The sequence below is a fragment of the Trichoderma camerunense genome (assembly GCF_050948025.1).
Source record: "Trichoderma camerunense strain CBS 138272 chromosome Unknown V8C40scaffold_11, whole genome shotgun sequence".
In the NCBI taxonomy this organism is placed as follows: Eukaryota; Fungi; Ascomycota; class Sordariomycetes; order Hypocreales; family Hypocreaceae; genus Trichoderma; species Trichoderma camerunense.
In genome coordinates this window covers 1,019,687-1,042,144 of record NW_028145359.1, presented here as the reverse complement: position 1 = coordinate 1,042,144, position 22,458 = coordinate 1,019,687, and the positions used below count along the sequence as shown (strand labels likewise).

Below are 22,458 nucleotides of genomic sequence, written 5' to 3'. Positions count from 1 at the left end.
ACACAGTACCACAAAACATCATCACAAATAGATAAGTCATTCGAACATCTCACAACCTTGAAAACCTTCTAATATATTCATCCCCAGACTTCTATATACACCACCCCCTTTATCAACACTCTTCCCTGCCAAACCTTAGGCTCGTTGAAGAAGCCGTACGCGAAAAAGAGATTATATAGACAACAAAAACAGCATCATTTATAGCCAGCTTAGGTAGGAAATAAGCGCCGCACAATCCCCAGCATCAAAATACCAAAAACCATCAAATGAGCCAAAGCTGTCCCACCCATCCTGAATAGCTTTATCCCTAAAGACCATCCCATTCCAATCCCAAGGCTCAAACCTCCAAGGACAGAAAAAACAAAAAGACAAAAGAATATATAACAAAGAAGAAGGAAGAAAGGCTACCGATTGTTTTCCCACTGGGTATCTATAAGTCATCTCCTAACGCGGGAAAAAGCACCCCCTAAAAAAAAAAAAAGAAATAGAAAAAAAAAGACAGGTCCAAGTTTCAGGAGATATCATTAAACCTCCCATAAAATGCATTATGATGAAAAAAGAAAAAGATGGCCATCTCCAAGGACCAACTGACCGCCTCAAAAGACAAAAGACCGCCGAGACGCCCGCAGCTCCTTAAAAGAAAAGACTCAAATGAGATCATGAGATAATCCAGCAGATGCGCCCGAAACTAATAGGCAACTGGCAGCTTAGACGAAGAAGCCGGTCTCCTATGCTCATCACCCGCAATCTCCTCATCTCTCTCCGATAGCTGCTCCGACTGCATAACTGCCCAGCGATGCTGCAACTCCTCTCTATAACACCAACACCATTAGCACCATAATTCTGCGACTCAAATAGAGAATAATAGAAGATAACGACTTACTGAGATCCCTCAATGGTCCTAATTCCCATCCTCTCAAGGACCCGAATCAACCTCTTGAGCGTCCTCTCCCGCCTAAACGACACCAGCACATCTCCCCTCGGCCGTCCATCCCGTGACGCAACCTGCATGCTGCGCTCACTCATAATCAAATGCGCCTTGAGCACCCGCCGATTCCAAACAACGTCAACCAAATCATCCAGCCGCACGTCAAAATTAATAGGCTCCCTGATCCTTCCCCATTTCACGGGATGTCCCTCCTTCAGAATCTGGTGTTGCAAGATTCGGCCCTCTTTCATCCAGTGCAAGTACTGCGTTACGCGAGGCGAGCTCGTGTATAGCCGCGTTTTGATCTGGTCCACTCGAAAGTCGTTTTGTGTGATGGGTGCGCCGCTCCAGAGATCCGTATCGGTATAGTCCTCAGTGTCTTCGACGAGTGTTCTATACGGTCGAATGGATGGAGACAGGGTTCTGGCACGCTTGGTGATTGGGCCTCCTGAAGTTGGAGATTCGGACGCCATCATCGCACCGTCGTTGCCGCCCTCGGATGTTAAATCCGTGGACGACCTGTCATTGTCTCCAGGTGCCCCAGAATTGGAATAGATACTTTTTCGTTTCTGCTGGGATTGTGAATGAGGGGCATCGTTATTTGAGCCACCACCACGGCGGCTCGCCTTGACGCCTGATGGCCGGCCAATGTTTTTGAACCCAGACTTGGTTCGCAGTGCAGCCAGCTTAGGGTCGTTGTAAAAGTTGTGAATGATTCTAGACACGTTGAAGGCAGCTCCCTGCTCAACCCACAGCTCGTGCAGACGCTGGCGCATCCACTCCAGGGGGTGAATATCGAGTCCATATTTTGCCAGCTCGCTCAGCGTCTCGCACAGGCGGAACAGGGTATCATACGAAGTGATGCTCCCCTTACCAGACGTGGTGTATTTCTTACTCAGAAGCTGATAGGGACTAATCTCGCCTTCGTCCAAAAACTCGAGGATTTTCAAGCCGCGATTGACTTGTCGTCCTAGCTGGAATCTGGTAGAGGCCTTGTCTACGCCCTTGTCCTTTGATTCCATGGCCTGCTGGTGCTTCTCCCGCCACTGATTTAGCGGCGTCTCGATTAAGGCCCTGATATCGGGCCACTTAGGATCCCAGTATGGGTGGCTTGGGTCAATCTTCTCCAGGGGTACGCCTTCTATGATTTCTGGATGAGTATACACCTTGCCATTATGTCTTAGGGAAAGGGTCTCGCGAGTGATTTTAGGCAGGTCTGGCTCGTCCAGATTATCTGATGGCTGAGGTGAAGCCTCCATCGAGCGCGGTGTAGGAGTGTTGAGATCTTGGGACGATGGCCGGCTCGGAACGTTTGCTGGCGTGAATCCCGTGCTAAAGGGGTATGCTCGAGACTCTGGCCGGTCCTTGGGGGTCAAGAGTTGCTCTGTTTGGTAAAAGGCTGGCCGGCTAGTAGGCAAACCTCGCCTCTCTGATACTGTGGGCTTGACTTCGTCGCTGTGCATAGACCTGGCGCTGACAGCTTCAGCAACACCAGCCGCTACGGCGAGCGCCTCCTCCGTAGCCAGCTGTTTCCTGGTTTGCATCTGCTGTTCTATATCTCGCCCTTGGCTATCGTCTCGATCAGTAACTGCCTGGTTAACTTCTGCCTCTTCTGCAGGCTCCCGGGGTGTATCTGTTAATATCCCCCTTTTAGTATCGCCGTCTTCTCGTAGTGGTGGTGGCGGTGGAGAGTTCGTCTCCTCATCGGCTCCGTTTACCGCCTGCCTTGACGAACTATCCCCGTTGGTCATGTCCTTTGAGGTTTGTTCATCTTCTCGAGGGGTCCCCTCAGAAGAGACTTCTTCGTCCGCAACAGGGGATTCTCCCAGACCGCGGTCCCTGCGCAGAGCCGCTCCATGGCAGCCCTGGCGATTCCACTCGCAGTTGCCACACTTTTGAAAAAGCGGCCCGCCAATGATGATGCAGTCGTCAAAGGCGCCTTGGTTCTTGTCGCAGGAGATGCACCGCTGGGCCTGGACCTCGCCAATGGCTTGGATCATGCAGGAGAGCCACTTGACACCCTTTGCTTCTGTGTGCTCGTAGATGCCAGCGAGGTGGTCGGTGGTGAACTTGCGTCCGCGGCGAATCTTGACTGGACGCTTGATGGGCAGGCCCAGGATGGCCTTGACCCATTGGTTCCAGGGCTCCGTCTTGTTAATGGGCCCGATGACTCGGCCGTCGGCGTCGACGAGGTCAACCAGAGCCTCGACTGGCTCCTGTAAAAGGCCCTTGAATGAGGACGATGGAACGATGGGGGTGATGGGCGTCTTTGCTGCTATATTCCGGGTGACTACGGCAGGCCGCTGCGGCAGATCGTTCCAGTATTCCACGCCTTCCATCTCGGTGGCATCGCTGTCGGTGGTTTCTCGTGGGGCGTCGGCGGTTTTAGGGATGGCTTGATCATCTCCAGACTCAGCTCGAGCTTTGGCTGCAGCATCTCGCTTTTCCTGGAACCAGCGAATCATGGTCTCGGTGACCTTTTCCCTCTGCTGCAGAAAGTCCTGCTCCTCATGGCGATATTTTCGCTCAATGGCAAGTATAATCTCGGTCCTTCCATCGCATTCGGTGACGACGGCGGCCAGCTCCTTGTCGACTTGGCTCAGCTCCAGGGCCAGCCTCTCACGGACCTTGCTCAACTCATTGCGCTTTCCATCCAGTTTGCCCAGCTCGACCTTTGCATCTGTCAGGGCCAGCTGGTACTCTCTCTCCTTTTCTGAATGCTGAGCTTCTTGCTTGGCGTTGAAGTCTCTCCAGAATTTGCCCTCAGCCTCGTCCCACACGAACTTGTGCTCGTGGGCAGGGAGGTGCTCCCACGTGGACGCCTCGTCCATGCTCCTTGCTTTGATTGTTTTGGTTTTTCCGTGTTGATCCCCCTGGCAAAACTGTTGTGTGTGCTGTCGATGAAAGGAAAGAAGCGGGTGCTTGAAATGATAGGGTGCGAAGCAAGCAAACCGTTGTAGTGCCGGATCGATATAGGTAGAGTGCAATTATGAGAATCGGCTTCTTTGGTCCCCGTCCGGCTATGTTTCTTTCAACGCAGAAGAGGGCGGTCCTGGTAACCAATGTAAATCAAGTATGAAAATGAAAAAAGCGGCGACTCAGCGCGCTACAGCCAGCCTGCAGGAGAGTCTTGTTCTTATCGTCTTAGTCCCCGAGTGATGTAAGGGAGGCTCGACCATAGTCTCCCGTGGATCTCGACGCTATGATGTGCTTTGTAGCAGCCGGCGGCTCTTGTTGTTTCAAAGGGTCTAGACCATGACAATCAATGTCGATGACAATGCGAGAATCGTGGCAGTGGAGGGAATCATACAAGCAGGGCGCGTTGGTGTCGCATGTGGCGATGCTTGGCTATAAGTTGTTTGAGTCCAGGACCAAGCGGACCAAGGTGGGGAGGGGTGTGGATTGATTTTGGCAGCGAAAGCTACGCCTAGTCATCATGGTTAGTCACCAGACAAATAGTCGAACAAGAGTCCGGGGTGCAGTTGGGGGGTGTATAGAGAGGAATATCAAAGGGGAGGTGAGTTGAGTTGAACCGAGGCGATGCATGTGGAGATGCAAGTCGAAGCCAGGCCAGGGTTTGTGAGATGTGAGAAACAGCCCGCTTAGAAACTTGGAGGTGTACGAGTATGTACACGTACAGTCCACGTAAACACGTACGAGAATAGAAGGAGAAGGAGAGGAGAGTCGATGGAATGGTGTTGAACAAGGGACAGGGGAGGTTGTGGTGTGGACTGAGCGGGAGGAGCCAAGAGTCAATGCATCTCAGACGCAGATGCAGCAGCAGGGCAGAGAGACAAGAGACATAGACAGGGTAAGGGGTATGACAGGAAGGATCCAAAGACAAGGCAAGACAAGACAAGAGGCCAATGTCAGAGTCAGACCAGAAAAGAAAACGGCCGAACCCCCATGAGCCGGCTGCGTGTGCCGAGATGCGGGAGACGGGTTGAAGGAAGATACGATCAATGCTCGCACATGTACCAGACAAGGCACAGGCACAAGGCACCAGCCGCATCGAGAACAAAGACCCCATGGCATAGCCGCATGGACGAAACGGGAGAGCAGTGCAGTTCTACTAACCTGGCGGGTGGTTTTCATATCTCGTATTACTGATCAGAGTCGATCCAGCCGGCTGTCGAGGAATCCGGCTCCACTGAGGTTTTATATATCGTCTGGATACTAAGCTTGCTGACCTAGTCTGGGCCCAAAAGCAAAAAGTCCGATTCAGAGCGGAAAACTGGGAGTGTCGCGGGCTGGGCTGGGCGTTGGAGTAAGCGCAAAGGAGCGAAGGAAGATAGCTTGGAGAAGAAGGGCGTTGGATCGCTCGCTGCAAGGGGGTTCGGAGGATTTATTTGTTTGTTTGTCTGTAGGAGAAACAAGATGAAAAGGAAATAGTAGGTAAAGTGAAGTGAATAGTAAAAAGAAGAGGGGAGGAGAGGAGAGAGAGAGAGAGGAAAGGAGGGAAGAAGGAAATATGGCCGAATATGGGGTGATGCAAGAAGAGAGAAGATGAGAAGAGGAAGATGCAGATGCAAGGATGCGCAAAGGCCAACGCGATAGGAGGATCCAAAAGAGGACGGAAAAAAGAAAACAAAGCAGAGCAAACAAAACGAACGCACTTACGGGGCAATGGAGATAGGATGCGGAACGTGTTGCGCTTCTTGTCACCTGCCAACAGCTGATTGATAGGTGGGATTTACAGCACGGGAGGATTTGGATCAGGATGGATTGGATTGGATTGGGGGGGGATGAGCAGAGCGAGAACGAAGAGAATCGATACGGAATTTCCGCTGAATAATGCAGCGAAAACAATAACAGGGCCAGAAATTAATAAACAATTTGATTTGATGTGGAAGCTAGTCACTGCAGAGGAAATAGTACAGTATGTACTCGTAATGTAGTTTCGAAAATGAATCCAATGCAGTTTAATCTGATAGGTAATAAAATATTAACGACAACAGGCACTGAGGAAAAAGGAAAAAAGGACCAGACCAGCCCAGCCCAGAGCGGGTACGTACTTTGTTGGTCCGGGTCCGGGTATGTCCCTTGTGTGGACGGCGAACTGAATTGTAGAGTGATGATTTCAGTGGACGATAGTGCCGGATGGATGCCCGTTCAGCGCACAAAAAGGGATAATGCCGACCGCTGAGTTGGGCAAAGGGCCCCTAGCCTTAGCGAAGCGATAGCCTAACGTCGTATCCCTCGTAGTGGCTTCTCGGGTCTTGTCTTGGGGGGGGGTGCACAGCCTGGACTTGGACTATCCTATCAGTTGAGACGCCGTCCGTCTTCGTCCTTCATCTCATCATCTGGGCTTCCATTCGTCTCCTCCCCCCCTTCCACTGTAAACTAACGGGTTTAGGCTTTTATTTCTAAGTGTCATCATTTTTTGGGTTTTATTTTATTTTATTTTGTCTTCTTCGTCGGAAACCGCTGCAATTAATTGGTCAAAAGTTCCGCCCTCCCCCAGTTCTGACACTAGCTAGCATGGCATGAGGCATGGCAAATAGACGCAAAAAATAAATAAAAAAGGCCGTTTGACATGACAAGTTGGCCCGTCTAGGCAATTGTAATTCCCGGCGGCGTTGGGGACGGATTTTACGGCACCCACTTTGTCCTGCATTTCCGACGCCAAAAATACGCCTGCGAAATACGCCTGGGGGGGAGGAAGAGAGACGGATACTCACTCATACTCATACCTCATACGGCCAAGCCAAACCCTGGATGGGGGGGAGAAAAGCGCAAAAGCTTCTTTTTCGGGGTCCCCTGTCGAATGCCAAGCTTGAGAGAGAAGGTTATGAGCAAACAGGGCGCAAAATAACATAAGCCATTGATCAAATAGCTCACCATAGCTCAGCACAGCTTAGCATAGCATCAAGCATTTACATACTGTATGTAGGAAGTGACCTGACCTGACATTTGCTTGGGGTAAGGGAGATAAGATTTGGGGGAGAGCTGAGGCTAGAACAAGAACGAGAGTCACTTTGTCAGCACGAAAATCAGCATTGATCCATCCGCACCACTCAGGACTGCAGCTTTCTTTTTCGCCCTTGATTTCGTCACGAGGCAAAATTAAATCAGATCAAGCAATAAAATAAAAAATAAATAAAATAGAGAATGAGAGAAATAGAGAATGAGTCAAAATGCAACAGCGGAACAACATTCGCTGCGTGCTGACTAGGTAGATTGCGATCAATCCGACACGAACCGAGGCTACATGTAGTTGGAGGGAGCTAGGAATCAAGCTGCAAATGGCCATCGCCACGCCTCAATTGGCTCTCGTACAATCAAGCCGTTAACTGTCTAGTCCAGTATAGTAGACACACGCACGTATTGACTCATCATCTCGCTGCATTCGTCCGTCGTTGCTCGTCCGCCCATCCGTCCGTCTCCTTCATTGTCCAGGCCTTTACAGACCATGTCAAGCACTATCGGTTTATAATCCGCGCCTATAATACGAGACTGGAACCAGACTCCAATACCCGGATTCCCTCCAACATGCAGAGCAGGATCCATGTACTATCGTCGCTCGTACTCAGACCAATCGAATACATACCTACCTGACTCTCACTTCAACCTATCCATCTCCATCTATGCAAATCAAACCAAATCCGCCCAGCTCAGCAGCACAAAGTGGCACCAGCAGCAAAAATCATCGCCTCAGCTCCCTCACCCGAGTCATTCAAACCTCTTCGGCCTCGCTATAACAACGAAATGAAATTGCCCTTCTCAAGTGCCGCCGTTCGCCTTCTCCGCTCGCTGTCCGCTCGTTGTCCGCTCCCCTCGCCTCTTGTCTTGTCATGTTCTGTCTGTCTGTTTGACTTCTCTCGGCCTTACCTAGCCTCGCTCTCGTCTCTTCCTTTCGCTCTTCTCGCAGCTCCTGTCGAATCCGGGCAAAGAGCAGCAAGCGCAGACAAACCGCTGGCCCCATCTCCGGACCAATTGCGCGTGCCGGACCGTTGATCCTTGTCCCCCATCCCGGACCAACTCGGTCTCTAGCTAATCGTAACTGACGACTGCCGCACTCGAGGCTTGTCGAGTCTCGTCTCTACCGTATTACTGTCTACTCTAGATTTAGATCCTCCTGCCATCGTATCATCCTTCACTTCTCTCTCTTTCGCTCTCTGTCAAAACGCCCTGTCTCGACACTCAGCAGCGGATCCCGCACGCCCCCTTCACACAAACCCAAAAACTCAAAAAAGCACGCCTCCCCTGCTTGCAGCTCCGCCAGGAGGCTCTGCTTTCACAACAAGTTTGCTAGAAAATTATGGGCCGGAAGCTCCAACCGCCTGACGGTCTCTCACTCACTTCACTCACATCACAAAGAACTTTTTGTCTTTGCCTTTGAGGCTGGGGGAGGTGATGATCGTCGCTGTTCCTCATGCAGTTTAGCCAAAGGCGATGTGCGCAACGCTTAATCCAACGCGGCCCAACAAAAACCCTTGAAAGCTTGTCAGACACTGAACTGCGGTATTCCGCATTTGTTTTACGAGTACTCTCTCATTCTCTCTCTCTCTTTTGTGATTTTTGTTGTCTAAATCCTATTGGCAGCTTATTTCCTCTTTGAGCCTTTTGGCGGCTATCGCCCTTGTCATCTATCCGATGCAGGCCCCCCCTCTTACGTAGCTGGTTTGTCATGGGCTGAGTGGTTGGTTTTATTTTTGTTCATCCCCAGCGTGCTTTATTTTCCGGAGCAGCCACGTTGAAATGGTTTGCCGAGCTAAGAGGTTGGTAGCGTACTGTGGAAAACAACATGAACATAGTCTAGTACCGTATCCGTCTCTATTTCGTACGAGTGTGTACGGTACCAACCTTGACCTGCCTCATGGAAGTGGAAGTTGATCCCTGCTGCTGGTGGTCCCTTGTCTTCACTCCCTTGTCTAGAAGCCCATCGTGTCTATGCTAGTGCCCAGCCCGTAATACAACCCTTGGCCGGGAATCTCATCATCATCTAGGCCAGTCCACAAGGGCAAGTGTTGGGTTGGCTTTCAGCCCTCTCTCGATTTTCACGTGTTAGCCAGCCGCATCAAGCAATCTTTCCGAAATCGAAATCTCGCTCATTCTGCCTCTGTCTCGCTCTATCTCTCTGCTTCTGCCTCTATCTCTCTCATATCCCCTCTCTCTCGCGCGCCTTGGCACTTCGCCTATGAGTTAATATCGCGAGCAAACTGCGAGAAAACGGCCGAACGCTAGATAAAGGACCATGTAATAATGCATGCGGCAAAAGTCCGCACCCATTCCATGTTCCATGCTATTCCGGGGAGATCTAAACGCGCTGATACCTTCCATTGCGTCTGGCGGCGGTGGGCTCCGATCCCTGTCGCCCCCGGTCCATGGACAACATCCAAGTCCGCTATCGTTTTTTTTTTTTTTAATTCCATGTTCTTCTCTTTTTGATGGCCTTCTTCGCTTAGTTCTGGAACAAAGTCCAGTCCAGTCCAGAGTCCAACAAGGGGGGAGGGGACACCAGCTTGGTTTATTGGACGATAGGATCCTGACTTGAGATTACTCAACATGATACACAGCCAAGCCCAAGCATGGCGGAGCGAAAGAGGGGATGCAAAAAGAGTGAAAGCCATTGATGGGCGGCGAACTTGCTCGTATCAAAGCAATGTGTCGAAATCATGCGGAAAATACTGTCTGCTACATAATCCAACTTGACTTCGCATCGCCTCCGTTAAAAACGCCTTGTCAGCAAAAGCCTAAATCGTCCTTTGCATGTTGGCATCATCATAGGCCACGCCAACAGCCTGCTAGCAAGTCTTGGCTGTTTGCTCGTCTGCGAGCCAAAATCTCCCGGCAGATGAGACCATGAGAAGACAAATCCCAGCCTAAGGAAAGCCACGGGCCAGCAAAAACCAAGCATGGGTAGGACGAAAAAAAGAGACCAGCCACCTGGTCTTTTTTATTTTTTTTTCGCTTCCCTCGCTTATACTAGTTGAAGAGCAACTGGCAAATGACAAACATGAAAAATAGAACTAATAAAAAATAAAAGAGAAAAAAAGGTTCTGCTCAGACGCAGCATCCAATGATGAAATCGCACAAGTCACGCAAAGACGCATCATGACTCGATGCTAAGAACGGCAATATTATCAATCATCAACGGGCTTTCTTCCGCCTTGTCGGGAACTCCTTCTCCACACACCCAGACAAAGACATGCGTTTTAGAGGCCCCCACGTAAGACCAGGCCTGCATCTCATCCATAGGTTGACTTATACAAGCTGGCATCTTTCTTCTTTCTCTCACTGTAACGGTAACTGTGCTGTATGTACCCGCAGACCCTGTCGAGGCACGGCTGGGCTGGGCTGGGCTGGGCTCCCCCCCTCCCCCCTTTGGACTATTTACTGTATATCGTAATTCCGTAGTTACTGCACCGTCATTGCCCAGAGTGAGTATAGATTGAAGCTTGCGTTGCCCAAAACTATCCTCGATCCCCTACCGGTCATTAGTCCCACAAGCACAAGAGCCGGAACCAACGCGGCGGCGCCGCAAGATGCTCTGGAACATCAACTGGCCATCGACCCTTTCTTTTTCCTCCCTTGGCACGGAGAGCATGGATTAAGCATGTATGTACGTATGCTCCCTGCGGCATACGAAAATGCTTGGTGCCAATGACGGAAAAGGGCGAAAACGGTATTCGCTCCCTGCAGCCCTAGATTCGTGCGGCCCTCGGTAAGCTGCTCCATATTCCATTGTAGATTGAATGCTGATCCAAGTAATACTCCTATGATTCATTCAGGAAATTACCGGGGGGACCATGCATTAACGTCCTTCTCGCCCCTCCCCTACCCTCCCTCGTCGAAACGGTAACCTACTTAATACTGCATGTGTCTATTACTGCATCCCTTGTTGAGGACAGGCCACGAAAAAAAGAAGGGCTTATTTCGTTCCTCTTTCATTCTGATTCGTACTGGCCACTTTTTATCTTTCCTTTTACCCCACAATAAGCCCTGTCAACTTTCTTCAACGGGCGGAAATAAATTGCATCGCAATAGAGCGCCGCCTCTTTTCTTCTTCGGAGTGCGCCTTCGGAGAAGGCACTTTTTCGGAGAACAGCCGTTGGCTTATACTCCGGTCTCCGCAAGGGCCAAGTTTACGTTGCCTGCATCTCCGTGTACTGTGTGCCCTCGTACGAGAAATACGACGAATCCCTGCTGCTTTGTCGTACCGTGTGTGCTGATTGCGTGTCCGTGTGGTGTACGGAGTACCGAGTGTACAAGGCAAATGTAGAGTTGCGACATGGCTGCTGCGTCGTCAGATTTTGGTTTAATGTTCCCAAGAAGGTTAAAATACACAAAAAAGGCAAAAGGTCAAAGTGTTTGATCATAGTCCCCTAGAACATCAGGCAAGGACAAACCACAGCGGGCGTCATAACCAAGCATCCTATTCTACAGGTATACGAAAAGAACGTGAACAATCTGAGACCCCTAGAGATCTTTTGTTGCTCATTGTCCAATGAAATGGCCGCTGCGACCTTGGTGTATGGGCAAATATGGGCAAAATATAACCTATCACTTATACAGCTTTAGCTCGCCCCCTACCGAAATATGATATGGGATATGGAATCATTGAGGGACAGACAGACAATAACACGCATCGCATCTCGGGGATCTAGCCTCATTCTCCGCTAGTCCGCCTTTGCGAGTCTGCATTATTCAATCTTGCCACATGCATTCTACCGGTACTGACAGCGGAGTGGGAGACGTAAAGCGAACGACCTCTTTTGGAAACCAGGCGAGAAAAAGAAGCCCACACCTTGTTTGCTTTGAGCCAGAGGCACTCGACTTGGTACTAGGCAGTATAGCATTGCTACCTTGTCTAGGTAGGTAGATGATACGGGCCATGTGCTTTGTGCAAGTCAGTTCCCGGAAACGGAACCCCGGTCAACTGTTGAATCTCTATCGCCCATCAACGAGACCCGATTCCGTATGCCAAGGCAAGAGAAAAAAGTAATCTGTATCCGGGTATGGATGAGTAATTCATCATCTATCCGATCAGAATAATCCAAAACCGGAAAACAGCAGCATTTCCAGGAAAACGAAAGGAAAACAGCACACAAAATACACAAAAATTAGATAAAAGTAAATGAAAATAAACAAAAAACATAGCCACGCGTTTGTGCCGCGGCAGTTTCGAGCTTTACCCAGAAAAAAACAACCTGCAGGTCAAAAAGGCACAGAGAGAAAAAAGCGGCTGCTCAGCGGGCGATAGACATCCGGACCCCCCTTAATAACGCCAAACCAGGCATTACAAAGCACCTTGGCCAGGCACAAGTCTGTGATTCTTTTTTTATTTTCCAATAATTAACAAGTTGAAGACGGAAAAAGGGCCACAACAGGCGCTCTTTTGGGTAAATCCATTCGATGTAGCTAAAGCTCCTACCATGCTGGGCGTGTGAGTTGTGTGGTGTATATGTCCCTCTCTCTGCGTATGTGTGTGTACAGTTGCAAAGAGACAAAAGAGCGAAATGGGTAATACGGAGTTTTAGACAACTCGATTCTCTTTACCTCCGCGCTTTCTTTATCCGGGCCGCGTCTTTTTTACCCTTCTTGGGAATTCTCTTCTCCGGGACGGACGAGTCATTCACTTTGGTCTTACATTTTTTGCCTCTTGTGACTTGTGAGGATGACATGTCATGGCTATGGAGCCAAGAAGGTAAGAAAATTTGATTTCGAGGAAACCCCTCCCGTAGATAGACAGAACTTGTGAGACACAGAGTTTCATTAACTCCCCGCAAGATGGGGCCTTAAAACTCAGAAAGCACAAACCAGGGGTTTACCGGCGGCTCTCGGCCGCCCGAGAATGGGGCACATGGGAGGGGCCATGAAAAGATTGTTAGAAAAAGAAGTAAAGAAGCATTAGAAAGGAAACACATAGTTCGTGTTCGTGTTGTCTTTCATTTCCGAGACTTGGGGGGTGTGTGTTGGAGAAGAGGCGTTGGCTGGGATGACGATGACAGTCTTGGGGATGATGGGCTGGGCTTGGCAACTCTTCGGTCGTCCTCGGACGTTCTTTTGTTGATGGTACTTTGTTATTTCGTGGCTTGTACTTGTAAGCCTGCATGTGAAAGGGACATGTGAGCGATTTCCCCCTTGTTGAAGGTGGCGACTTGCATGAAGCCATTTGTTCAACCCGGGGGTTCTATACGAGTTGCCGTTTAGTGAAAGTTGGCACGAAGCTTGATGGTTAGGGCATGTCCCGTTGCGTAAGAGTTGGAAACAAGGAAGATTGTGGTGGTATTGGTGGCTGCTGAGTCTGTTTCGAATTACGAAGTAGGTTGCGAGCCCCAGTTGCGACAACCTGAGTTGTGTTGTCCCCCCTTTCTAAGGACTCAAAGAGCACGAAGTAACCCATAGTTTGGTTGTTGACAATTTGAAAATAGAGTCGAATATAGAAGAGAAGGAGAAAAGTGGACAGCCAGTCGCTCTCCTTCAGTCTATCGATTCTGTTGAGAAAAGACAACTAATTGTGGGCACTCCGACAACTCCGCCGAAGTAGTTTGTCAGTTTCTTTGAAGGAGTCAGTTGACAAATCACCTTGCAGGACAGAAATCTCTTTCAAAACTCACAAGGCATGATACAGCTATAATAGGTCGGTATAACAAGTCCCAACCAGAGACAATAGTATTCAATAGGACATGCTATACAAGCATGAGTTTCCTTTACAACTCGCTTGTTGCAAAGTCAACAACTAGATATAAAGGAAGCGATCCCACAACTCCTACCCTTGCAAATTTGCGGCGAAAACTAACAGTCAAGCAAGTTCCAGGTCCTTTCAAGTCTTGAAAACCATGATCGAGCCCTTTCATTCGTTCGAGAGTTGCAATGAAATAAATCTTCTTCGAATTCAAAATCAAACTGTAGTTCCCCAACGATCAAACGTTCTCAACTCCCAAGTCAAACCCCAAACCATCCACAATCAAAGGCAAAACAGTTCTCTGTCAACGATTACAAGTCATAATCCATAGTCACAGACAAAAGACAATACCCCGTCAACGTTGCCTCGTTAATCAAACACTCTCACAACCAATGGTAAGCTCACCAATTCACAACCAAATACGAAACCCCAATCCTCCATCAATAAAAAAACCACTCGCTAATCCACAACTAGAAGATAAAACGCAACTCTCCGTCAACATTACCTCACTAATCAAGAGCAAAATGATCCACCCCCGTCCAAGATACACCACCAGAAAATAGCCCGCTCGTCTACGACGACCGAAAACAACTCCCCGCGTTAAAATTTGCGACCGGAGAAAGCAAGATACTCCATTATCATGTCATTTGCCATCTAGACACGTTCTGCCCTCCCCATCCCAAATTGAATACCGTCCTCTCTCCCATACCACCCTGAATAACCGTCGTTCAAACTAACCAATACCGTGGCCAACCCGACATTACTTTGACCAATGCCTTGTCCAATTCCGTAACCAGTGCCATATCCAGCTCTCTAACAGATGCTATGTCCTCTTCAGAATAGCTTTACATTAAGCGATTCCATGCTTAACACTCTAACAAAGGCCATGTCCAACTCCCTAATAGATGCCATGTCCAACTCAATTTCACGTCAGCCTATTCTCTGCCCAACTCAGGTCCAAGATTTTGTCACTGGTTATTGGTTTGTATTTGTATGCTGGAGCGAGATGCGTGGAACCGGTGAATTAATGCTTGTGATTCGATCCATGATAGCCATTAGTGAATATTATCCGATTTTCAATTCACTCCAGGCAGGCAGCGGTGATATAATTTGTATACGTGTATTAATGCTCCTAAGTCAAATTCATAAGTCCGTACCCGATGTCCCATACATTTCCTCCCTAATTTTCACACCCATCGCCCGAAAGAAAACGTAGGTTCCCATCATTATATGCTCCCCTCTTCTATCGTACCCTTTTTGGTTTTCTCTTCATATATCCCAACATTGAAAAACATGGAACATTTCGTACTTCCCCCAGTATTCTACTTTCTCCTGGAAGACCTTGTGCGGCCGAGAATCTCTGGTGGTGCTGCCTCCACGGCACCCGTCATCCTGCTCATTAGCATGGCTTTCGTCTCCATGGCCTCAGGATCACGATATTCAAGCTGCGTCGCGGGAGGAGACTGTCTCTGCCTCTCCTCATCGACATCTTCGTCCTGCAGCGCCCGTGGAGGAAGAGCAGCACTATCGATGCTGGCGGCGCTGCTAGCATTAGAAGCGTTGCTAATAGCGCGGCCGAGGATTTTGTGACGACGACGACCGAGGGCACGAGGGCCGGATTGCTGGTGAGGAGCGGAATTGGAGTTGGCGAGGGAGGTGGATGTGAGAGGGGGAATGAGGTCGGAGAGGGCTGATGTGAGGCCTTGGCGAAGCTCGGCTGCTGCTGCTAGCTGGCGTTGTTTTTCAACTTGGTCGGCGGATGGCTCTTGTTCTGTTGGGGCTTCGGGGGGTGCTTGTTTTGTTGCTTCAGGGGCTGGTTCAGGGGATTGCTTGGGTTGTGGTGCGGATAGCTCTCTGGGCTCAGAGGCTGAAGTAGGACGAGAAGGCGCTGGAACTGATTGTTTTTGGGGTTGAGGCAGCTTGGCTGGCGCGGATATGATGCGAGCAAGGGGGTTTTTGGCTGCCGGCAGCTTTGGCGACACGTTGAGCGCGGCCGACGACAGCTCAGTCAGAGGCGGCGTGTCGGCCGTCCACACAGTGTTGACCGGATGGGTTCGTGCCGTCAGAAAGTCTGCCGATGTAATGGACTCGAGCGTCTGCTTAGCACGGCTTTTCCCAGGCAAGTCTTTGTCAAAGGCTGTGGTGTCGACGCTTTGCTTGGGAGGCTTTGCCGCGGGTTTCGCCTCTGGGGCCTTTCGAAGCGGCTTTTCCGGCGCAGCGTCGTCTTCATCGTTGACAAACGGATCTCGCTTGACGCGTCGCTTCTTGATCTCGGGGTAGACAAAGTCTTCAATGGGAACCAGACTGCCGCTGGATATGCATTCCCACAGCCAGTCTGCCGAAACAACGGGCACGCCCCAGTCGAGGGCACACTTTAGTTTCTCTCTCCGCATTGACATGAGAGATTTGCAGACGAGTACGTTTGTTGACCGCCGGAATGATTCTTCGTATTTGCCGCCTAGCTGGGCTACGCTCCTCGCAACTTGGTTGAGCTCTATGCCGGTAAACGCGGCGCTACACACGGTTATGCTTGAAAACGCGGGGATGGGGAACAAGGGGAACGGTCGCCCGAGGACCTGCTCGTTGGGATTGAAGAATCGCTTGTTATGCAGACAATTTTCGATGTAGAATTCGGTAATGATGTGAATGTGCTCGTTTGGCACCTTGGGGTGAGTGTCGGGCTGGGAGGTTTGAGGAACTATGAGGAATCGGTAGTGTTCGGGGTCTGTTGGCTGGGACAGCATAGCTGGAGATTGCAGCGACGAGACAATTGTGCCGCCGAGAGTCGCGATTGTCTGTTCCAGGATGATTGCTCTCTGCTGTGGGAATCCGTGGACGACAAAGACGCAATTGGCAAAGACGCCCTGGTCCTCCTGGAGAGAGTAGCCGGGTTGTGTGGGAACTTCAGAGATTGGTATGGGAGCCTCAGCTGAGGCAGCGGCTGGAGCTGGGGTCGGTGCTCCGGGAGGATTCTCGTGGGCAAATGAATACTCTCTTGACGCAGATCTACCGAGTATGTCGCCCCAGAGGTCGTTTCTTTGCGAGCTCAGCTTCATACTGGCAGTCTTGCGCAACTTCCTCATGCCTTCATCTGGCCCTCCGTTCAGCACCGCCGACCTTGCTCTCTTCCCTAAAGCTGACCTCTTCGGATCCTTCTTGACCCATGCGCCAACGCCTTGCTCTTCCGGAGGTAATAGCGGATCAAACTTTGTTTCTTCCAAGATCATGCCGCGTGCGACAGTTTGTTCGAGCCAATCCAGAGTAACCGTGTGTACCCCCCACGACTTTGCCGCTGTAAACTTTTTGCCCTCTGGCTTGCTGACAATCAGATGGGAGCATCGCCTGGTCAGATCTCCGGTATAGCGACCGCCGTTTTGCATAATCATCTCTGCAATCTGGTCCCTCGTGTCGCCGAACCCCGTCAAGCAGATGAGCAGCGATCCCCTCGCAGCTGGCGAGGTTTCCTCCTGCGACGAGGGCTCGACACCGCTCGTCTCCAGCGCCTTTAGCTGATAGCTGTTTTCCAGCGCCACAAAGTCGAATTCCTCGTCATTCTTCCACAGCTCGTTGACGGCGTTGATCCAGGCGGCGTCCATGGCCTTGATGTCGACTCTTTCGCGGGCGACATGGCGGTACTTGGGCGTGTCGTAGTCGCCGACAACGAGATGCGTCACGTCGGGGGTGAGATCGTACTTGTGCAGGCCGCCGAGCTCGGCCACCTTTTGGGCAATGTCTGTCTGTTGGCGGCGATGTTAGCGGAAGGGATGGCGATGGTGATGGTGGTGGTTAGGGTGATGCAGCTGCTGGGACAAAGAAAGACGAACCCGTTGGTCAGGCGGGATGCTGGTGCAGCAGACAATGACGCCCTTAAACGGCACCGAGGGGTCGAAGCCGTAACCTTCGTCCTCTGAAGAGTGCGATGCCATGGCTCATGACATGCTGGTTTGGCCGGATCATGCACACAAAGATGCATGAAGCAGCCACTATATGTTATATGTGCGAATGCTCGATAGTGGATATGGAGCGCTGCGATAAGAGGGACCAGACGCGTCTCAGTGCTTGTACACAACTAAAGCGCGTTGATTGAAGTGCCTAGTGGGTGTTGATACTGTGTTTTTGGTGGGAAGTCTGTGGTTACAGTGGGCCAATTAGTGGTAGCGGTACAGTGCGGCATCAATGTTGTTGCACTCATTCATTGTTTGTGCCGATAGCTCTTTGTACTCTATTAGACGCTCCGATGATGATACCGATAGTTTACTTGGTAGAGTGAATCAACGCTGTGCTCTGTACGAGAGAATGTATGCAAGTATCACAACATTGAACGTTTGAAAGTAGCAGCGTTATGCTTTGCTCTGGGCATTTGTATCTGCAGCATTTTGGATACAGTCCCACTCATGTTCGAGTACCAGGTACACGTACTGGATCGGCAGATCTTCACAAGCACCGTGATGTCTTGCATTTCGGCTTACACTGGCAAACTGGGTGAGACTGGCTGGGCATTGCATTCTCCCAAGCTGAACGGCATGCAACTTGGACGCATGTGAGCTCCTGTGACTTGTCCAACTGCCCATAATTTATAGTTGAGCTCTGCGTACCTAGGCTCAAATAAATCTGATCCAATGAAACCCGAGGCAGCATCCAATCGTGACGCTTACCGAAGCTCAATGTCCAAAATGGCAGATTCAATGTTCAAAGCTCTCACCACCTACAGGTTGCGATTACACCAAGCCTCGCCCTCTGTATTGAGGCAGTTTTAGGTGCCCAACCCTCTGAGCCGCCGCCTGTAGCCAATTAGCCGCCCAAGCTCCTCCAAGGTTAGTACCTAAACCCCACCATCGCAGCCTTGCGTGAGTCGATCCAAGCCCGCTCTTCTGCTCTCCAGCTGCTCTGCTCTGCCCTTTGTCACAAGCAAGGCAGAAACCACCAAGCTGCGAGCATCCTCCCCTCCTCCCCCGCATCCTCTCGACCTTCTGTCCTCTCTTTGCCGTCATCTCATAGCGGACAGACGCACTCGACTCGCTGCCTTGGTGTCCTCTGCAGCTGCTCTCGGCGTGCACAACCGCTCTCCGCCACCATTCAAAGGCTGCGACTCGTCGACAACGGCCACCTGTACCGACGACGACGACGACGCACGATCGATCGACACACTCGCACTCGCCAGCAGCATCTCGTCTCCTGCTGGCAGAGGCTAAGCGTCAGCCAGCAACAAGCGACCAGCGACCAACGGCCTACATACGAAACCACGGCCTGACGACGTTCGGGGCACTCGGTGCTTTATTCGACAGCTACAGCTCCTTCAAGGTCCTCGTGTGACCCCGACAAATCTCCCACCTCGCCGACCTTCCTCTTCCCGCCACGATGCCTCCCCCTTCGTCGGCGCAACAAAAGGTGCTACTTGCACAGTTCGTCAACCTTACCGGGGCCACGGAACGTCAGGCGACTCGGGTATGTCAGATAACGTTGCTTTTCCCTCGTGCTTGTCGGTGACCTTGGCCGAGCCCAACGGCCAACGGGGTCCCTCCCTCACCTCCATGCATCACAACGTCTCGCTTGGGCTCATCCCGGGTCAATGGGCCGGAATTAAATTGGGGCATGAGGCTGGCATGAGGCTGACCCTGCTCTGCCGGCCCTTTCGGCTTTTGGCGCCTGCTGGACGTGAGGCTGGGGCCCACGGCAAAGCAATCCTGCATCCCAAAGTGGTGTTTCCTCAACCCGTCTGTTCGGTCGCTAATTTAGGTGGTGTGCAGTATCTCAAGTCGACTGGCTACAAGCTCAACGAGGCCGTGGATGCGTAAGTGAACCCCTGGCCTGCCTGTTTATTACTACCACTACTGCTATTCCCGAGCCTCAAATCTCCGCCTTCGTTTTCCCGAACATGTTTCCCTTCCCCCCTCCCCTCTGGCTCTCCCCTTCCCAGTCCGTCGGATATTCCTCGAATCAGACTCCTCACGGCGCTTCTCGGACAATTTCGTGTGAGATGATGCATCGCCAGGCTTCCAATGTTGTTATCGGTGTGGATTGACTGTGGGGGTCCCACTAAGGCGAAGCCCGCCCGTCTTGTCGGACACTCACCAGAGTATGGCCGAGCGCCGCCGATGCTACTGAAACAGAGACGTCAGAAAGCGACAGCATGCCAAGATGCTACCTTGCAAGATCGTATTATCCTATTGTTGGCTTCTGGATGCCTCAATCATCCATATTCAAGCACGCCTTATTGCCATTTACCTGGCTCCCTGGCGTGCCCGGATCTCTTGAGAGCATCTTCTTGACGAACCCGCAAAGTCCACGCGCTCCTTGACTTTTGCGTTAATTTGCGCCCTTTGTCTCGTGGAAACATCCGGCTTTCTGTGACCACTTCGGTATCGATCGACCCGGACTCTTCGCATTAGCCTTTTTTAAACATCCCTAAATCTGATATCGCGCGTATCACCAATAAAAATTCCCGGCTGGTGTCTTACTCTAGACGACAACGACGACGACTTCAACGACACCGACTACGACCCAGCGATTCGGGGACGCATGCATCCCGTGCATCGGGCCTCAGGATGATGCTGGGTTGGAAAGGCGTCAAAAACCATCTGCCTTCCAAAGTCGCAAAGGCTGTCCCTCATTGGTTGTCGAAGAAGAAACGGGAGAATCATGGCGCCGACACCTCCACCAAGGATCAATCCGGACGGTATTATTCACTCTTGGTTGGGATGAACGGGGACGAGCATCAACATTTGCACACGGAAGGTCGATTCTACCTTGGCCAAGATGGACCATTGGCAATCTGCTGCTTAGTGGTGGCATTGCACAATCTCATTTCTCTCTTTGCCACTCATAGCCCAAGATGCACGGCTTGCTCGGCGCCAGCTGCTAACATGATGCATCTAGGTTTTACATGAACTCGGCTAGTGAGACCAAGGGTCCCTCTCCGTTGGATGCGAAACTGGACTCTCTGTTCGACTCATTAAGGGGTAAGCTTTTCTGCTACCTGCGTGAGTCTCCTGTTGTATGCTTACCACCCTTGGCTAGATGACGAAGCCGATGACAAAGACCAGCTGGAGCTGGAGTCGACTATGGGCTATCTGAGCGAAAAGCTCAACGTCAGTCTAGAAAACGCCGAACTGTTTGTAGTCTTGGAACTGGTGCAGGCCCCTAGTGTAGGTGAAATCACCAGAGCAGGTTACATTGACGGTTGGAAATCAAGCGGGTAGGTCTTTGGGCGGGATTTCCCTTAAGCAAATCATCAACTCTGTGGCAGCAGTACTTACTGTTGGTAGGGCTGGGGCATCGCATCAAGAGCACGCCGCTCATGTACGGAAACTCATATCTGATCTGTCTCGTGATACGGCATTGTTCAAGAAGGTTTACAAATACGCCTTTGTTGCTGGTCGTGAAAAGGACCAGAAATCCCTGGCTTTGGACAATGCTCTGATCTACTGGAGCATGCTCTTCTCGGCACCTGGCGTGGAATGGAAGGGCAAGCACGACTGGTTGGATCTGTGGAAGACATTCTTGGGCGAGAAGTGGACTCGATCTGTCAACAGGGACATGTGGAATATGATCTTGGAGTTCGCCCTGAAGAGCGTCAACGACGAATCCTTGTCGTTTTGGAGCGAAGACGGCGCATGGCCAAGCGTCATTGACGACTTTGTCGAGTGGTGCAGGCAGAAGGGAATCGGAAAGCCCGAAACTATGGAAGTCGATGGTCAGTGAAACTAGATGACCACATATACACAACAACGGCCTGGAATACTGCGTATCGGGCACACTATTGGCTTGGCGGGGATGGATCTTCATCTTTTTTTATTATGCAGACACCCGCGAGGGAAAGGGGGCTGGCTTAGAAGACGTGCTAGGCGAGACTGAGGGGATACCTCGGCCGGCTAGCTTCCGATTTTGCAATGTCATAGACTTATAGCGACAATTATACGAAGCACGGATTGACCCAAGATGAATTGATAGTGGTCTTTTTTTCATATAGCCACAAAGGACCGTCTAGGTTGATCTTTTGGCATGTGACATTTATCATCTCTCCGTAAGCACCCCAAGGGTTTCTGTACAGGATCATTCCGGGTGCTCAAATCTCCCTTTTCCCTAAATCGTATAATATCGCCAAGCATGATAGGTTCCCTTGCCCCCTGGTCGATGCCACCTCTTTTTTAATATCGTCATAATCTTACACGAGGCAAAGTTGGAATTCCCCTCTCTAGCGTATGTACACTCCGCCCAAATTGTAACTTTGTCTTCCATGATTCATTTGATCCCACGCCGTAAAAAAAAGTTTTTTCAAAAAAGAATAAAATCGTCAATTCCCGCTTTACGCCTCGCTGCCCTGAGTCCTCCACTTAGGCGGCCCAAACCTCGACACGGTCTCGAGCTTGCCGTCACCAAGCTTAACATGCGCGGCGCGAATCATGCGCGGCTCGAGGCGCAAAGTCGAACGAACGTCGTGGTGGACTCGGGGGGAGGAGTCGTAGCGCATGACGAAGTAGTGGCCGTGGGTGTGCTTCATCTGGTGGATGGAGATTGGCTTGGGGAGGGAGAAGACGCCCCAGTTGGAGAGGCCGCGGATGACGCCGCCGTTTTTGAGGACGAGGGAGCCGACTGTTTGGGCGATTCTATAACGAAAACTTGTTAGGAGATTGAAGAGGAGGAAGTTGTGGGAGAGGAGAAGAATGTTTGAGGTTTTGGTGATGGTGGGACGACGTACTCTTTTACCTCGGTGAGGCTGCCCGGCCGGACCTGAAGAAAAGAAATACAGAGTTAGCAAGATTCGAATTGATTGTTTCGGGGGCAGTGAAGGATTGCTCACAATGGCAATGAGTTCGTAGAGCATCTTTGCGACAGTCTACGGGGAAGTTCTGGAGGATGGGTTTGGGGAGGGACATGCGACCTTTGCGGGATGGGTTGG

At 50.8% G+C, this 22,458-nt stretch overlaps 6 protein-coding genes across 6 annotated transcripts; 1 reads left to right on the top strand and 5 right to left on the bottom strand.

Moving 5' to 3' along the window:
* Positions 1-564: 564 nt before the first annotated feature.
* On the bottom strand, positions 565-4,132 carry V8C40DRAFT_37549 (DUF3716 domain-containing protein). Its single transcript, XM_083222909.1, has 2 exons — positions 884-4,132; positions 565-812 (listed from the first exon to the last, which is right to left on the bottom strand). The coding sequence occupies exons 1-2, from the start codon at positions 3,757-3,759 to the stop codon at positions 689-691; spliced, it is 3,000 nt and encodes a 999-aa protein (XP_083072208.1). The 5' UTR covers positions 3,760-4,132; the 3' UTR covers positions 565-688.
* Positions 3,968-5,139, bottom strand: V8C40DRAFT_37558 (uncharacterized protein). The gene is made up of 2 exons (XM_083222910.1): positions 4,831-5,139; positions 3,968-4,355 (listed from the first exon to the last, which is right to left on the bottom strand). Exons 1-2 carry the CDS (start codon positions 5,021-5,023, stop codon positions 4,177-4,179), a joined length of 372 nt encoding a protein of 123 aa, XP_083072207.1. The 5' UTR covers positions 5,024-5,139; the 3' UTR covers positions 3,968-4,176.
* A 1,843-nt stretch (positions 5,140-6,982) lies between these two features.
* V8C40DRAFT_248278 (uncharacterized protein) lies at positions 6,983-7,227 on the bottom strand. Its single transcript, XM_083216505.1, has one exon. The coding sequence runs from the start codon at positions 7,179-7,181 to the stop codon at positions 7,005-7,007; it is 177 nt and encodes a 58-aa protein (XP_083072206.1). The 5' UTR covers positions 7,182-7,227; the 3' UTR covers positions 6,983-7,004.
* A 7,441-nt stretch (positions 7,228-14,668) lies between these two features.
* V8C40DRAFT_248272 (protein kinase activating protein DPB11) lies at positions 14,669-17,575 on the bottom strand. The gene is made up of 2 exons (XM_083216504.1): positions 17,384-17,575; positions 14,669-17,296 (listed from the first exon to the last, which is right to left on the bottom strand). Exons 1-2 carry the CDS (start codon positions 17,483-17,485, stop codon positions 14,882-14,884), a joined length of 2,517 nt encoding a protein of 838 aa, XP_083072205.1. The 5' UTR covers positions 17,486-17,575; the 3' UTR covers positions 14,669-14,881.
* Positions 17,576-18,405: 830 nt separating this feature from the next.
* Positions 18,406-21,521, top strand: V8C40DRAFT_248267 (NEDD8 ligase DCN1). Its single transcript, XM_083216503.1, has 5 exons — positions 18,406-19,004; positions 19,307-19,350; positions 20,436-20,518; positions 20,577-20,754; positions 20,825-21,521. The coding sequence occupies exons 1-5, from the start codon at positions 18,918-18,920 to the stop codon at positions 21,258-21,260; spliced, it is 828 nt and encodes a 275-aa protein (XP_083072204.1). The 5' UTR covers positions 18,406-18,917; the 3' UTR covers positions 21,261-21,521.
* Positions 21,499-22,413, bottom strand: V8C40DRAFT_248261 (bS6m family ribosomal protein). The gene is made up of 3 exons (XM_083216502.1): positions 22,360-22,413; positions 22,258-22,289; positions 21,499-22,165 (listed from the first exon to the last, which is right to left on the bottom strand). The coding sequence occupies exons 1-3, from the start codon at positions 22,381-22,383 to the stop codon at positions 21,865-21,867; spliced, it is 357 nt and encodes a 118-aa protein (XP_083072203.1). The 5' UTR covers positions 22,384-22,413; the 3' UTR covers positions 21,499-21,864.
* Positions 22,414-22,458: the final 45 nt, after the last annotated feature.